The sequence below is a fragment of the Ochlerotatus camptorhynchus genome, unplaced genomic scaffold (genome assembly GCF_037179485.1).
Source record: "Ochlerotatus camptorhynchus isolate MF236.1 unplaced genomic scaffold, CSIRO-AGI_Acam_v1.1 ptg000228l, whole genome shotgun sequence".
In the NCBI taxonomy this organism is placed as follows: domain Eukaryota; kingdom Metazoa; phylum Arthropoda; class Insecta; order Diptera; family Culicidae; genus Ochlerotatus; species Ochlerotatus camptorhynchus.
In genome coordinates, this window is record NW_027040718.1 from 927,787 (window position 1) to 942,467 (window position 14,681).

At 44.1% G+C, this 14,681-nt stretch overlaps 1 protein-coding gene across 1 annotated transcript; it reads left to right on the forward strand.

The window, feature by feature from the left end:
- Positions 1-1,111: 1,111 nt before the first annotated feature.
- On the forward strand, positions 1,112-14,426 carry pic (DNA damage-binding protein pic). The gene is made up of 8 exons (XM_065225343.1): positions 1,112-1,273; positions 1,590-1,738; positions 10,617-11,226; positions 11,284-12,055; positions 12,115-12,278; positions 12,351-13,343; positions 13,410-13,599; positions 13,664-14,426. The coding sequence occupies exons 1-8, from the start codon at positions 1,213-1,215 to the stop codon at positions 14,139-14,141; spliced, it is 3,417 nt and encodes a 1,138-aa protein (XP_065081415.1). The 5' UTR covers positions 1,112-1,212; the 3' UTR covers positions 14,142-14,426.
- Positions 14,427-14,681: the final 255 nt, after the last annotated feature.

The window sequence follows — 14,681 nt, forward strand, 5'->3', positions numbered from 1 at the left end:
CCAGCAGTTTCGATGTAATATTCAACAACTTTTTTGCTGTGTATGTCGGGTATTTTCGGACTATCCGATCCATTTCGAGTGCTCTTCGATTAGAACCTGTACGGCTCGATACAACATAATAAATTTGGAAGTATTCACATTACAGAATAAATAAAAACAGTAACCTTCAATCTACCAACCATCCAGCCAATTTTCCAATCATTAAGAGCAACCGTAACGGTCGTTGTCATTTGCGTGACTATTTTAACAGCGCACAGCGCTCTCATTTTAGTTTAGCCACTCTTCTCCACGCCGGTCGCTGCTATCGCCGTAGTCCGTACCGGTAGTGAGCATTTTGACATTTCTACGAATAGCAACCTTTCTATCGCGCATATATAAATTATGTCTCCTAAGGACTTCGGGGTGTTTTTAAAAAGAACTACTGCTCACGTCTACGACTAAAACTGGAATGATTTTTATTGCGTCAATTTGAATTTACTTTGAAATACAAAAGAGCTTCAATTCCTGCAAAAATGCTTACATCTAATTATTATCTATGTACTGTCTACTCCTGCTACCATGCGGTGTCTTGTTGCATCGATGTTGCTGTTGCCATGTGGTGATCGTCGTCGTCACTGTAGCTGCTGCTGAGTTGGCGTTCTTGGTGATATGCTGGTGCATGCTTTCGTGGTCATCGGGGTGCCGATGGGCTGAAGCATGTTACTGATGATGTTGCTATTGTTGTTGTTGTTGTTGTTGTTGTTGTTGTTGTCGACGTCCCCATTCGTACTACGCTGAGACGTTGAGTTTGCCTGGAGATGATGGCCGCGCAATTGAATTCAATGCTAAGGCCACTTGCTGTTGGTTTCGTTGAATTGAGTCCAACCGATGGGTGATGTCTTCTGATGTTGGGATGGTTGCTGATGGGTGGTCCATAACTTATATATATATAGCTACTTAGAAAGATGTCAGTGAAGTTTGAACTGTTTAAGAAATGATACTGTTCTATGCGGATGTAGGGCAAGAATCGGTAGAAATGCCGCTTTACCGAAAGTTCTGGCAACGCTGGTTGACATTCATTTCCAAAATAATCGATTCACTGAAAATCCATCCAAGATCGCACAATGCTAGTTTGTACTGTTTTTCCTTTTGCAAATGCGCCTACAAAACGTGAACAGTTGCATCTAAAAAAAGCCATCACACGATTCCGCTGGCCCAGGACGCGACTCCGCGATGGCTCATAATTACATAGTGACCGCCCAGAAGCCGACGGCAGTCACGGCTTGCGTTACCGGTAAGTTCCGAACGAGTAATCACGGAATCTCTGCTGGTACTGTCTGGACACTTGCGACAGCAGTGGAAAAAGATGGAGCCCCTGATGGCTTCGTTGTGCTCTTATTTTATTTTTCTTTGCGTAATGCTTTCGAGGTTAGACCTGAACTTTTCCACTCTTGTATATATTTTTGTTGCTTTTTGTTCATTGTAAATATTCGAGAGCTAGGTATCGACCAAAATATGTTGCACTTTTTACTGTAAAATAAAAGCATTACGATAATAAGTGGTTCTCAGCGGCTTCATACCATCGAACTATTTTACTGTTCTAATTTCAGGAAACTTCACGACATCGTCCGACTTGAATTTGATAGTAGCTAAAAGTTCCCGGCTGGAAATTTATCTTGTTACCCCGGAGGGGCTACGTCCGATTAAAGAAATCGGTATAAATGGAAAGATTGCCGTGATGAAGCTGTTCCGGCCTGCGGTAAGTCCGAGTACTGTAGTTTGTTTTTAACATTTTCACGAGTGGGTCATCTTTGTATGGTGGCTAGCAATCCCCTGTTCTCCACTGCTCTTTCGATTTGTATTGAAGTTTTCTTCAACTGTCCAATTTGAAATAATTTGGCTGCGATTTGGATTTGCGGGAGGTTAATTAAGATTAGTATAGAATGGTGTAGGATAGGATGGAGCTAGGAGCGCCATCCTACGGTTGACATCATTTTGATTTGTATAGTCATTCGCTACCTCATCTCATCTAATGTCATTGTATAGTTGGGACGGTTTTGAAGTGCTCAAAGTTTGGTTTTTCAGCTTACTAGATCATTTCCAAGCAGCAACAATGAAATGTCAAGGCTAGTTTGGCATCATTTTCTGACGGATTTAATGCTTTTTAGTTGGGACGTCACCCAATTAATGAACTCTCAAATAAAAAGCACCCCATCAAGTGAATGATATTTGTAATAATCGCAATTAATACATTCCAATATTACCTGTCCTAGTTATTCAATTCCTGCTCTAGTTCATTGTATAAATATATGTAAGTATAAAACTTTGAATTGTTAAATACGGAACTGCTTTTTGATTAGGTCGTATGTAACATTTACGGTAATTAGAAAAACGAGGTGTATTGATTTGGTGAACACATTCTTTTTTCTTGTTTCAATGAGATAGATAATTCTTTCAAAATTCCCGTTGACTAACATCTCAGGAGTGCTGCTATCTGCTGAGTAAACTATTGATAGCGTTCATGCTAAAACATAAACTTGACTCTCGACGACCGACTGACGCCAGATGGTCGGCAGTTTCGTTTCCAGCTATTTCGCAGTGTCCGTGTATTTAGGGAAGTAAAAGTTTGTTATAAGCCGCATTGAGTCGTAGAGGGTTGCCGTACGACACGATGAAGCTTCAGAGGCAGCTAAAAGTATGGCAACAACTTCGTCACGGAACAGGTATCAGGTAGGCGATGATAGTAGGTTATATCGGGGCCGCTTACCCTATTCCTACGTGACCAAGTGCTTTAGAGCCGTCGGTGAATATGAGTTGGTGATTGGCAAGCCTGGTAGAAATTATTTGTAGGTATGCTTTGTAAAGATGAATAGAGTTTTCTCCAGCTCTGAAGTTCCTTTTCATTGTCCAGTCGATGTTCAATTGAGGAGAGTTCCAACCTCTGTCTCGAAGGAGATTGTTCGCCTCCGTGAGGAGGAACACTCCCTCATTCTCAACGATGCTGCGCTCAAGAAAGCTAACTGCTTTGGTAAAGGTGGCGAAGGTCATCAGATGTCTAAAGGGAAGAACACCGGATTCGATGCAAGCAGCTTTTTCTGAAGTGGATGGGAGTAGCCATAATACCGTTCTGATACACCGGTTGTAGACCGGTCCCAGCATTGCGACCATCAAGTCGGCCGCACGGCATGTGAGATTCGAAGCGCAAAGTCTCGGTTATTACATTGATGGGGACTGGTGATAACCCGCAGGAGCGGAATCCGAGACTGACAGTTCTCTCTAACTGCTGTGAAATGTGGCTTAAAACTGAGTCGGCGATCGAGGAGAACACCGAGGACTCGACATTGCCCATACAGAGGTATGATTACGATGTCCGCATATACAAAAATGAAAACACCGCTTGTGAGGCAGTCACTAAGAATAGTGTGACTGACAGAACGGAGCCTTGTGGCACACCCGTTTCCTCAGGAACTGTTTTACTTTTCGTGTTTCCTATGGCCACCTGGAATGTTCTATTGATAAGAAAGTTTTGGATGGAATTGAGAATGTGACCAGACAGGCCCAACTCTTGCAGCTTCTTTAGTTTCTGGAAACACGATTATATGCTTTGTAGAGATCTAGAATGGCAACGTCGACATGCAAGTCGTCTCTTAGAGCATCGTCGAGGACCTAGCCGAGAGAAGCAAAGTACGTTCCTGTACCAAAGCCCATTCGGAAAGCATGTTGTCTATGATTCAGGTGATTGTTTTCTCGAAGGTACCCTGTCAGTCTTCTGTTGATGTTTGTTCGTAAATCTTACAGGCACAGCTGGTTAATGCGATTGGACGGAAGTCCTTGGGATCAATTGATGAAGATCCGTTCTTCGGTATGGGGATCACCAGGCTGTGACGCCACTGTTCTGGGAAGAAGTCATTTTGCCAGCATTCATTTAATTTTTTAAGAAGCATTTGTTTGCCACGATTCGGAAGGTGCTTTATCATAGGGTATCCAATATCATCAGGGTCTTTAAATTTTCTCCGCTTAACAGCGAGAGCAAGTGATAATTCCGCCATGGTTTTTCTTTTCTTTTTTTTTTTATTATAGTCATTTTAACACTCTTGGGCCATTCGTGACTTGTCCGGGGGTGAGATTTGAACTCGTGACTTTGGCGTGAGAGGTATGGATGTTAACCACTACGCCGAGGTCGCCCCCTCCGCCATGGTAAAAGGTTGATTGATTCAGGAGTTTTGCCGATCGGATGGTTTTACGAATGTTGTTACGGAGCTCGTGCATGTTTTGTTGCGGCGAAGGAAGGCATCACTGTAGTTATTAACAGCTGAGAGATCAGTAAAGTAATTCGCAAGGGTGTCTGCAACAATCGCAGGGTCCCGGTAGATTCCAGTCTGACAGCGGATTTGCCTTTCTCCTTGATTTTCCTTTTCCACTTACGGCGTTTACTTTACTCCAGAGCTCTGTAGCTGACTGGAATTTCTCCCAGATGTGACGTTTAGCGTCTCGTACGGTTCCTCTGAGTGCTGTATTGTTCACTTTTTCCTGGATGCCCCCCAGTCTTTTAACTGCTCGTATTGCTTTTCTCCTTGCTTCAATTGCCGATCGTGTTTCTGCAGTCCACCAAGTGGAGGGCTCGCCGTTCAGAATTTGGGCTTGTCCATGGGATAGAATTTTCTGCGGTCCAGTGGATTGACTCTAGAAAGTCCTTGATACTGGAAGGTGAGTTTTCGTCCAAGTATGCATCCATGCAAATGTCAAAAGTAGCCCAGTCCTCCATATTGTAACGCCAGCGTGATCGACGTGTAGTTTTTGGAGGGTGATCGTTCGTTAAGATTTCGATTGGTCGGTGGTCGCTGCCCATGGGGTCATCATAACATAGCCAAAATAGGCGGTTTGCTAGGGAGATATCAATAGCAGTCTCAGTCCGCCCTCGGAGGTTTGTAGGTGATTCGTTGTTTAGGATGATCATGTCATGCATTGCAGTTGAATTTACAATAGAATTTCCCCGCGTGTCTGACGCAGGAGATCCCCAGATCTGATGGTGACCATTGCGCTCTCCCAAAATCAACCTAGGCGTAGCGATTTGTTCCATGGCTTTTTTTTTAACTAGTTCGTTTATTTGGTAGGCTCAATCGCGTTAGGTTTACGGAGCCGATAGTTCATTGTTCTTTGATGGTAACAAAATTCACTTAATTCTATGTCTAGTAGGAGTTGGGTCGAATACTCGCGCCTTACTCGAGGTTAGAGATGTACATTGTCGAAGGATAGGATCAGGGGAGGAGCTTGGGGGTAAGGTTTCATCAGAGTGTTGTCGCCAGTATGAATGGTGGTGCGGTTCTAGTTTCGTTTGGAGTTCGACCGGCTATGGTGACCAGTGGACGACGATGAGGCTCATCGCGACGGGGGGACAAAACAAATAAAAACTAATAAAGAGAGACAAAAGAAAAAGGAATTAAATTCTTATACTAGACATTTGAAGAAACACATAAACCGACTGCATATAGCAGATATCGCGAGTTCCCAACACGTCTCTGATAGGAACATAGGGTTGTCTTCCTTGGGCCTCAAGGGTATTCAAAAGTCGCTCTCTGGCGGCGTCTTTATTTGTCCACGAGGTTTATTCTATTGAGCTGAGCATCTAGCGAGTAGTGGTTGGACATAAGTCTACTCATCACGCGAATGAAGTCACGACTTAAGTCCAAGCCTTTAAACCACGCTCTCGAAGAAACATTAGGAATAATTGAATGTAACCACCGTCCAAGATTTCCAGTGTCCCAATCGGTTTGCCAACTCGAAAGGGTACTCTGACGCACTAAATGGTAAGATTCATCGTGTGAAATTTGCCTGTCATAAAATTCGCCTTCCTGCGCGCCCACCTTTGCGAGAGAGTCCGCCTTCTCATTGCCTGGGATTTTGCAATGTGAGGGGACCCATACAAAGGTAATCATATATGATCTTTCGACCAGCACACACATCTGCTCCCTTACCTTTGAAAGGAAATAAGATGAGTGCCTACCTTGTTTCATCGACCGAATCCGAGAAGATGAAGTAATGGTCTGCGGGCATGTCGGAAATCATCCCCAATGCGAAGTTGATTGCTGCCAGCTCAGCAACAAAAACGGAACAAGGTTCCTGGAGTTTGCGGAAGGCGCTAGAGTTTTCATTGAAGACACCGAAGCCAGTGGATCCACTGAGACGAGACCCGTCTGTAAAATATCTGTTCACGCAATTGACGTGTTGGTACTTTTCAGTAAAAATACGCGGCATAATAATAGGTCGAAGTTGACCGGGAATCCCATGAGTTGCTTGTTTCATGGTCAGATCATATTCAATTGACGAACTGCGATTGGTGAAGTGAGCACGGTCTGGAGTGTAACAAGGAAGACACATATCTGACGATATATAGTGGTGGTAGATTCTCATAAATCGAGATTGTGTGTTCAGCCCAAGAATTTCTTCAAAATTTTCAACTATAAGTGTGTTCGTCACTCCGCATTTGATTAGTATTCTGAGAGAGAGCTCCCAGAAACGGTTCTGGAGGGGTGTTACTCCTGCCAGAACCTCGAGACTCATGTTATGCGTTGAGTGCATACAGCCAAGAGCAATACGCAGACAACGATATTGAATTCGTTCCATTCATGTTCCATCAGATGTCACAGGTGTTGTTTGCGGTGACATCTATCGGAAACTAGGCACAATCTGTTTTCCTATAATTGTTCACAGAGGACACTGCAGTGCAAAACATGTATGGTACCTCTATATATGCATTTAGATTATTATTCGAAGTCCCTCCTTTTTTACACATTCTGCACACAAAATAGCTCACCCCTCACAGAATTTCCCGCGAATTTTATGTATGGGGCGGGGCATAAAGTATCTTTTGCGCAGAATATGTAAAAAAGGAGGGATTTCAAATGTTAAAGTAAATGCATATATAGAGGTACCAGGCATGTTTTGTAGTGTCAGGTACTCTGTTTTGTAATCTGTGAAAGGGAAATCACAAATCGAGTTTCAACAAAATACATGGTATGTTGAGAGATTGAGGTCGTGAGAGCAAATTTTCTCTCTCAAATTTGAATTTTTTGGCTCTCTGGGAGCTGGTAGTAAATCAGGTAAAGTATGGGGGAAAATCAGTTTTTATTTAATTGTAGTAAACAATTTCCGGGAAAAAAAATTGAACTACAAAGTCCCTGATTAATTTCTTTAGGTTGTCGTTCACTTTTTTGACCTGAATATGCACCGAAAGCGAATTATTCCCACTTCTCTCAATTTTTATATAGGGATTTTCATCACTTCCTACCAGCGGAACAGCGCCATCTCTGTGGAAAATGTTCGAACAAAATGATTAATTGGTGCCAACTCTGAACCGCATGGTTGTAAATCCACCAAAATGCTCAGTAATCACGTTTTCATGGAAGAAACATCCAATTACATTCAGTTATATCCTAGAAGGCGTTGACGTACATCGTGTGAATCACATTAAGGATCTGGGAGTCATCTTAGATTGTAAACTCACATACAGCCTGCATATCTCGTACGTGATCGACAAGGTATTCAAAACGCTCGGCTTCATTTTCAGGATAGCTAAAAGCTTCACGGACATCTATTGTTTGAAGTCGCTTTACTGCTCCCGTCCGGTCTGTGTTAGAATACTGCTGCCCTGTATGGAATCCCAATTTCCAAAATAGTGTACAAAGAGTACCTAGAGTCTATTCAACGACGATTCATCTGGTTTGCCCTTCGACGATTGCCTTCCAAGCTACGAAAGTCGGTGCCAGTTAATTCACCTGGATCCTTTGTGGAGTCGAAGAGATACGACAAGGGCCCTGTTTGTGGCAGACATTCTACAGGGCAGAATCGATTGTCCTTCTATTCTACAACAAATCGACGTTAATGTTCAACCACGAGCACTCCGTAACAACGCAATGCTGAGGATACCTTTTCGTAGTACAAACTATAGTTCGTATGGTGCTATCAATGGGATACAAAGGGTTTTCAATCGTGTTGCTTCTTTATTTGATTTTCACTTGGCACGCGAGACGCTGCGTCAGAGATTCCGTGATATATTTTTAAGAATTAGGAATTAAGTTGGACTTCACGGCCTTTGCAGCTTGTTACTTCTTGACTATATTGTATTTCCTAGAATTGCTTAATCCATCATTAGGACTCAACCCAGTGATATAGAACCAAATAATCAATCATAATGGTACATGGATCTCTCGCGGTAACTATAGTACGGTGACGGTGATAGAGGAAATTCTTCACCAAACCCGAGCGTCTGCTCACCATGGAGGTGCGGCTCAAAACGGCGTTTGTTCTCCATGTTAGGAGCGGCTGATCACGTTCCTAGTGCCAGCGTTGGACTCTAAACAGAGCTGAGCACGATGGTCCCCCTGCGAGACGGGGTTGGGGCAGCCCAACAAGCCGCCCTGGAAAAAACATGCAAATACTGAAGAAAGAAATACGGATCGGAGCAATCGGCACAGACCTACGCGACGAAATATGGACTACGATTGGAAACTCGGAACATGGAACTGCAAATCGTTCGGCTTCCCGGGCTGCGATAGGTTAATCTATGACGAACTACAACCACGCAACTTCGAAGTCGTAGCACTGCAGGAACTTTGCTGGACGGGACAAAAAGTATGGAAAAGCGGGCATCGAGCGGCTACTTTCTACCAGAGCTGTGGCACCACCAACGAGCTGGGAACATTATCGTTCAAGTCGCAATTGAAGTCTTTCTGGAAGCACGTGAAAGAGCAGCGCAGAGAGTTCGGTCTACCATCATCCAGGATATTGAACGACGAAGTCGCTTCCACTCCACAGGAGGTCTGTCGCTTGTTCTCCAGCAAGTTTGTAAGTGTCTTATCTGACGAGAGCTTAACCAACAAATACGTGACCCTAGCAGCGAGCAACGTCCCACTTTCCGGTCAGGCTGTGGGTGGAATTGTTATCAACGCCGAAGTGATAACGACTGCCGCACTAAAACTAAAGCCTTCCTTCAACCCTGGTCCGGATGGTATTCCTTCAGTCTTTCTGAAAAAAAGCATATCGTTAACTTACTGTCACCGCTACAACATCTGTTCCGATTGTCCATCTCGTATGGCATGTTTCCATCAAACTGGAAATTTACGCATATGTTCCCTGTATATAAAAAGGGTAGTAAACGGGGCGTGGATAATTATCGTTGAATTACATCGTTATGTGCAATTTCGGAGCTATTCGAGTTAGTCATCATAGAGCATCTGCTCTCCTATTACAAGCAGTATCTAAGCGAAGATCAACATGGCTTCATCTCCGGTCGATCTACTACAACGAATCTACTGTGTCTGACATAGTACATCACGCAAAGTATAGTTGAAACGTCACAAACTGACGTCATCTTCACTGACTTGTCTGCTGTCTTGGATAAGATCAATCACACCATTGCGATCGCCAAATTGGATGGACTCTGGGTTAGCGGAAATTGCTTGAGATGGTTTCGCTCATGTCTCGCCGATCGTCAGTTAACCTATGGTGACTGCCAGTCCGACATTTTCTCAGCTTCGTCAGCACTACCTCAAGGAAGCCATCTGGGACCGTTGATCTACTTACGTTACTTCAATGATGTGAATTTAGTTATCGAAGGTCCACGACTATCGTATGCAGACGATCTCAAAATCAACTTGCGGATCCGCTCGATCGATCATTGTCAATTCCTCCAACTTAAGTTTGAAGCATTTGACAGCTGGTGCCAGTTGAACCGAATGACGGTGAATCCTGCTATCACCTTTACTCGAAAGAAAGAACCAGTTATTTTCCACTACTGGACTCTCAACTTACATACAAGCAACACATCTTCTACGTCGTAGACAAGTCATCAAGGACATTGGGCTTTATATTCAGAACAGCTAAGAATTTCTCCGACATCTAATGCCTCAAGTCACTGTATTGCTCCCTGGTACACTCGATTCTAGAATATTGTGCTCTGGTTTGGAGTCAGAACTACAACAATGGTACTGAGAGAGTCGCTGAAAGGACGGTAGATGCATAGACCTGGGGTTGGTCCCTAGATACGTCAACTTAGTGGAAGGCACGGGATTTGCACTGAACAATATATTACAATTACAATCTATAGGAAAAAGTCGGTATAGACGGACACAGCAGGATGCAATTGTCTACTTGCTGTTTCAAATCAAAACTTAGTAACTTAAGCACTGCATACTTTTAGCATTAACAAACCTCTTCATTTAGTTTATGTTTAAAAGCTGTTGTTCTAAATGTATACCGACTCCAAGAAAGCAGCTCCCACATCTGGACCCTACCTATCGACCCATCAACTCACGAACCGGGGACCAACGGCTTTACTTCCCTTCCCGTGATCAGAGTTGTTATGTCTCATAACATCCCTGCGGCGCCGACTGGGATTGAACCCAGGCCTGCTGGGGTGAGAGGCAATCACGCTTAACACTACACCACCGGCGCAGTTGTGTCTGTCTTTACCGATTTTCCCCTAATAAATTTAAAATTTTGGTGGGGATTAAATTGACGAATGCCTTGCGTAATTCTAGCAGTAAGAATAACAAAACAGTGCACAGCCACTTTTTAAACCCACGAGACGCCACTGCCTAATGCAAATTTGAATTTTTCATTGTGTTTTCCCCCTTCAGGAAGCCCTGAAGGACCTCATCTTCATCTTGACCCATCGGTACAATGCGATGATTTTGGAATGTGTCGTTCAAGGCGATGACATCGAAATTATCACTAAAGCGCATGGCAACGTAGCCGACCGCGTCGGCAAACCGGCCGAGACTGGCATTCTGGCCGTTATCGATCCGAAGGCACGTGTCATCGGTATGCGGCTGTATGAAGGTTTGTTCAAAATCATCCCACTAGATCGAGATACCCATGAACTGAAGGCCACCAGTTTGCGCATGGAGGAAGTACACGTACAGGATGTCGAATTTTTGTACGGAACTCAGCATCCGACGTTGGTTGTTATCCACCAGGATTTGAATGGACGGCACATCAAGACCCATGAAATCAATCTGAAGGATAAAGATTTTACCAAAATCGCCTGGAAGCAAGACAATGTTGAAACGGAAGCGACCATGTTGATTCCAGTGCCAACCCCGCTTGGAGGAGCGATTGTGATCGGGCAAGAGTCGGTCGTTTATCATGATGGTGATAGCTATGTGGCTGTAGCACCGGCGATTATAAAGCAGAGCACCATCAATTGCTATGCCCGAGTCGATAGCAAGGGATTCCGTTATTTGTTGGGTATGGTTGATTCTGCTATTGGTTGAAATTTGGGACACATATTATTTTCAATTACAGGTAACATGATTGGGCATCTGTTCATGATGTTCCTCGAAACGGAGGAAAACGGTAAAGGTCACCTAAGCGTAAAAGATATCAAAGTTGAACTGCTCGGAGAGATCACCATCCCGGAGTGTATCACATATTTGGACAATGGAGTACTGTTCATTGGATCTCGTCATGGCGATTCACAACTGATTAAATTAAACACCACGGCAGGCGATAATGGAGCTTATGTTACAGTAATGGAAACATTCACCAATTTAGCTCCCATTATTGATATGTGCATTGTGGATCTTGAGAAGCAAGGACAGGGCCAAATGATTACGTGCTCCGGAAGCTACAAGGAAGGTTCATTGCGTATTATTCGCAACGGAATTGGAATACAGGAGCACGCTTGTATTGACCTTCCCGGGATCAAAGGAATGTGGGCACTCCGCGTTGGCATCGACGATAGTCCGTATGATAATACGTTGGTGCTCTCGTTTGTTGGGCATACCCGTATTTTGACCCTATCGGGCGAAGAAGTTGAGGAAACTGAAATCCCTGGCTTTCTCAGTGATCAGCAAACATTCTACTGCGCCAATGTGGATTTCGGGCAAATCATTCAGGTTACACCAATGACAGCCCGATTGATTCAGTGTGACAACAAATCAATGATTTGCGAATGGAAGCCTCCAGATGATAAGCGTATTAGCGTGGTGGCATGTAATTCTTGTCAGATGGTGTGTGCTACTGCCTGCGACATCTACTACATCGAAATCGAAGCCGGCAAGCTGGTACATAAGAGGTGAGTGAAGGTATGTGTATTCAAATGAGATGGAAATGCTAATGTATTAAATTTCACAGTACCGTCACGCTGGACTACGAAGTGGCTTGTCTGGATATCTCACCATTGGATGATAATGCCACCAACGCAGAACTGGTGGCAGTTGGTTTATGGACGGATATTTCTGCTTGTATTCTACGATTGCCTAACTTGGAAGTTGTACACACTGAAAAACTCGGCGGAGGTATGTACGCTGTTATTGAACCATCTACGTTTCGTGTGTTTCGTGACAATTCCAATTTTTTTTTCTCGACAGAAATTATTCCCCGCTCTATTCTGATGGCACATTTCGAGGGTATTGTCTACCTACTATGCGCACTTGGTGATGGATCAATGTTCTACTTCGTTCTGGACAAGCATACCAATCGGCTGAAGGATCAGAAAAAAGTCACTCTCGGTACGCAGCCTACGATCTTAAAGACGTTCCGATCGCTTTCAACGACAAATGTATTTGCGTGCTCGGATCGCCCTACGGTCATCTACAGCTCCAACCACAAGCTGGTGTTTTCCAACGTCAATCTGAAGGAGGTGAACCACATGTGTTCCCTGAATGCCGAGGCCTATCAGGATAGCTTGGCTCTGGCTACGAAGAACTCCGTGATTCTAGGTACGATCGATGAAATACAAAAGCTTCACATTCGAACTGTTCCTCTGGGTGAATCGCCACGAAGAATCGCGTATCAGGAAACCTCGCAAACTTTCGGCGTTATTACGTTCCGAACGGACATTCAAGACTCCAGCGGCCTGACACCATCACGGCAAAGTGCATCCACGCAGACTTCAAATGTGACATCTTCAACCAACATGGGGCTGCTGAAGCCGGGAGCAAGTAATGCCGAATTCGGACAAGAAGTTGAAGTTCACAATCTGTTAATAATCGATCAGAACACTTTCGAGGTCTTGCACGCTCATCAGTTCATGCAGACAGAATACGCTATGTCACTGATTTCGGCGAAACTGGGCAATGATCCAAACACGTACTACATTGTGGGAACGGCACTGGTCAATCCGGAGGAACCAGAACCGAAGGTTGGCCGCATTATCATCTACTACTACGCGGATGGAACTCTCACACAGGTCAGCGAGAAGGAAATTAAAGGTGCCTGCTATTCTTTGGTAGAATTCAACGGAAGAGTTCTGGCCAGCATCAATTCGACTGTGCGATTGTATGAATGGACTGATGATAAAGACCTGCGACTCGAGTGCAGTCACTTCAACAACGTGTTGGCCCTATACTGCAAGACCAAAGGTAAGATAAAACTTAGTTTGTTTGTTACCTTGCGTTATGTTAATGGCATTATTTTTCTTTCATCAGGCGATTTCATTTTGGTGGGCGACCTTATGCGATCGATCACATTGCTACAGTACAAACAAATGGAGGGAAGTTTCGAGGAAATTGCTCGCGATTACCAACCCAACTGGATGACAGCGATAGAGATTTTAGACGACGATGCCTTCCTTGGGGCGGACAACAGCAACAATCTCTTCGTCTGTTTGAAGGACGGGTACGTTACTACACAATTGAAAATATCTAAACATCAGTGTATTCATGATACCATTCTATTGTAGCGCTGCAACGAGCGACGACGAACGGCAGCAGATGCCGGAGGTTGCCCAGGTTCACTTGGGTGATATGGTGAATGTGTTCCGGCATGGATCCCTCGTGATGGAGAACATTGGTGAACGAACGACGCCGACCTCCGGATGTGTCCTATTTGGCACAGTCAGTGGTGCGATCGGTTTGGTCACGCAAATCCCAGCGGATTACTACGAGTTCCTACGAAAGCTGCAGGAAAATTTGACTGATACGATCAAATCGGTTGGCAAGATAGATCACGCCTATTGGCGCAGTTTTCACACCGAAATGAAAACGGAACGATGCGAGGGATTCATCGATGGTGACTTGGTGGAGAGCTTTCTTGATCTTAGTCGGGATAAGATGCACGAAGCGGCTCAAGGACTGCAGATAGACGTCGAAGGAACGAAAAAGGAAGCCACGGTGGACGATATAATCAAGATAGTGGAGGATCTCACCAGGATACACTAGGATTCCCCATATGAACCGTGCTCACCCATGCAGATAAGTCTTGATCTTATAACGTTTTGATGTTACGCAGATCAAATGAATATGGTTCGTCAAGGAGGGAAACATGCTTTTAGATGCTCGAACCTGACAGATGTCATACAACGTATGGAAAGTTAGAACAACACATACAGCAAAGCACTTAGCATCGTTTGAGGTAAGTTTAAGTCATTGTTTACTGATGCATTATTTCTTGTTTCCAAGATAATAAACGGAATGCAGTGGTCTACGAGGAGTGTGAAATACAAATAGGAAATATTTGCTGCATCCGAAAAGCCTAAGAACAATCTTCTGCGCGAGCAAAACGTACCTACCTTAGGTAGAGTCACTTTTCTAATAAAATACAAATAGAGTAAGGTGGGGCGGCAAAAGTTCGGTTTAGAGGTTTTCGAAGAACGTGCAAAACAAATCTCAATGTTTTGGCAGTCGTTTGGAAGATATTTTAGAGCAAGGCTTTCCCAAATAAAAAAAAATACAAAAGTGCGCCATGTTTTCGAAGCATTA

Excerpts from the sequence above, each read along its gene's own strand:
- pic (XM_065225343.1), top strand. The coding sequence starts at position 1,213 with ATGGCTCATAATTACATAGTGACCGCCCAGAAGCCGACGGCAGTCACG. Across the intron at positions 11,227-11,283 it reads GGGATTCCGTTATTTGTTGG|GTAACATGATTGGGCATCTG; the intron begins GTATGGTTGATT and ends TTTCAATTACAG. Across the intron at positions 12,279-12,350 it reads CACTGAAAAACTCGGCGGAG|AAATTATTCCCCGCTCTATT; the intron begins GTATGTACGCTG and ends TTTTCTCGACAG.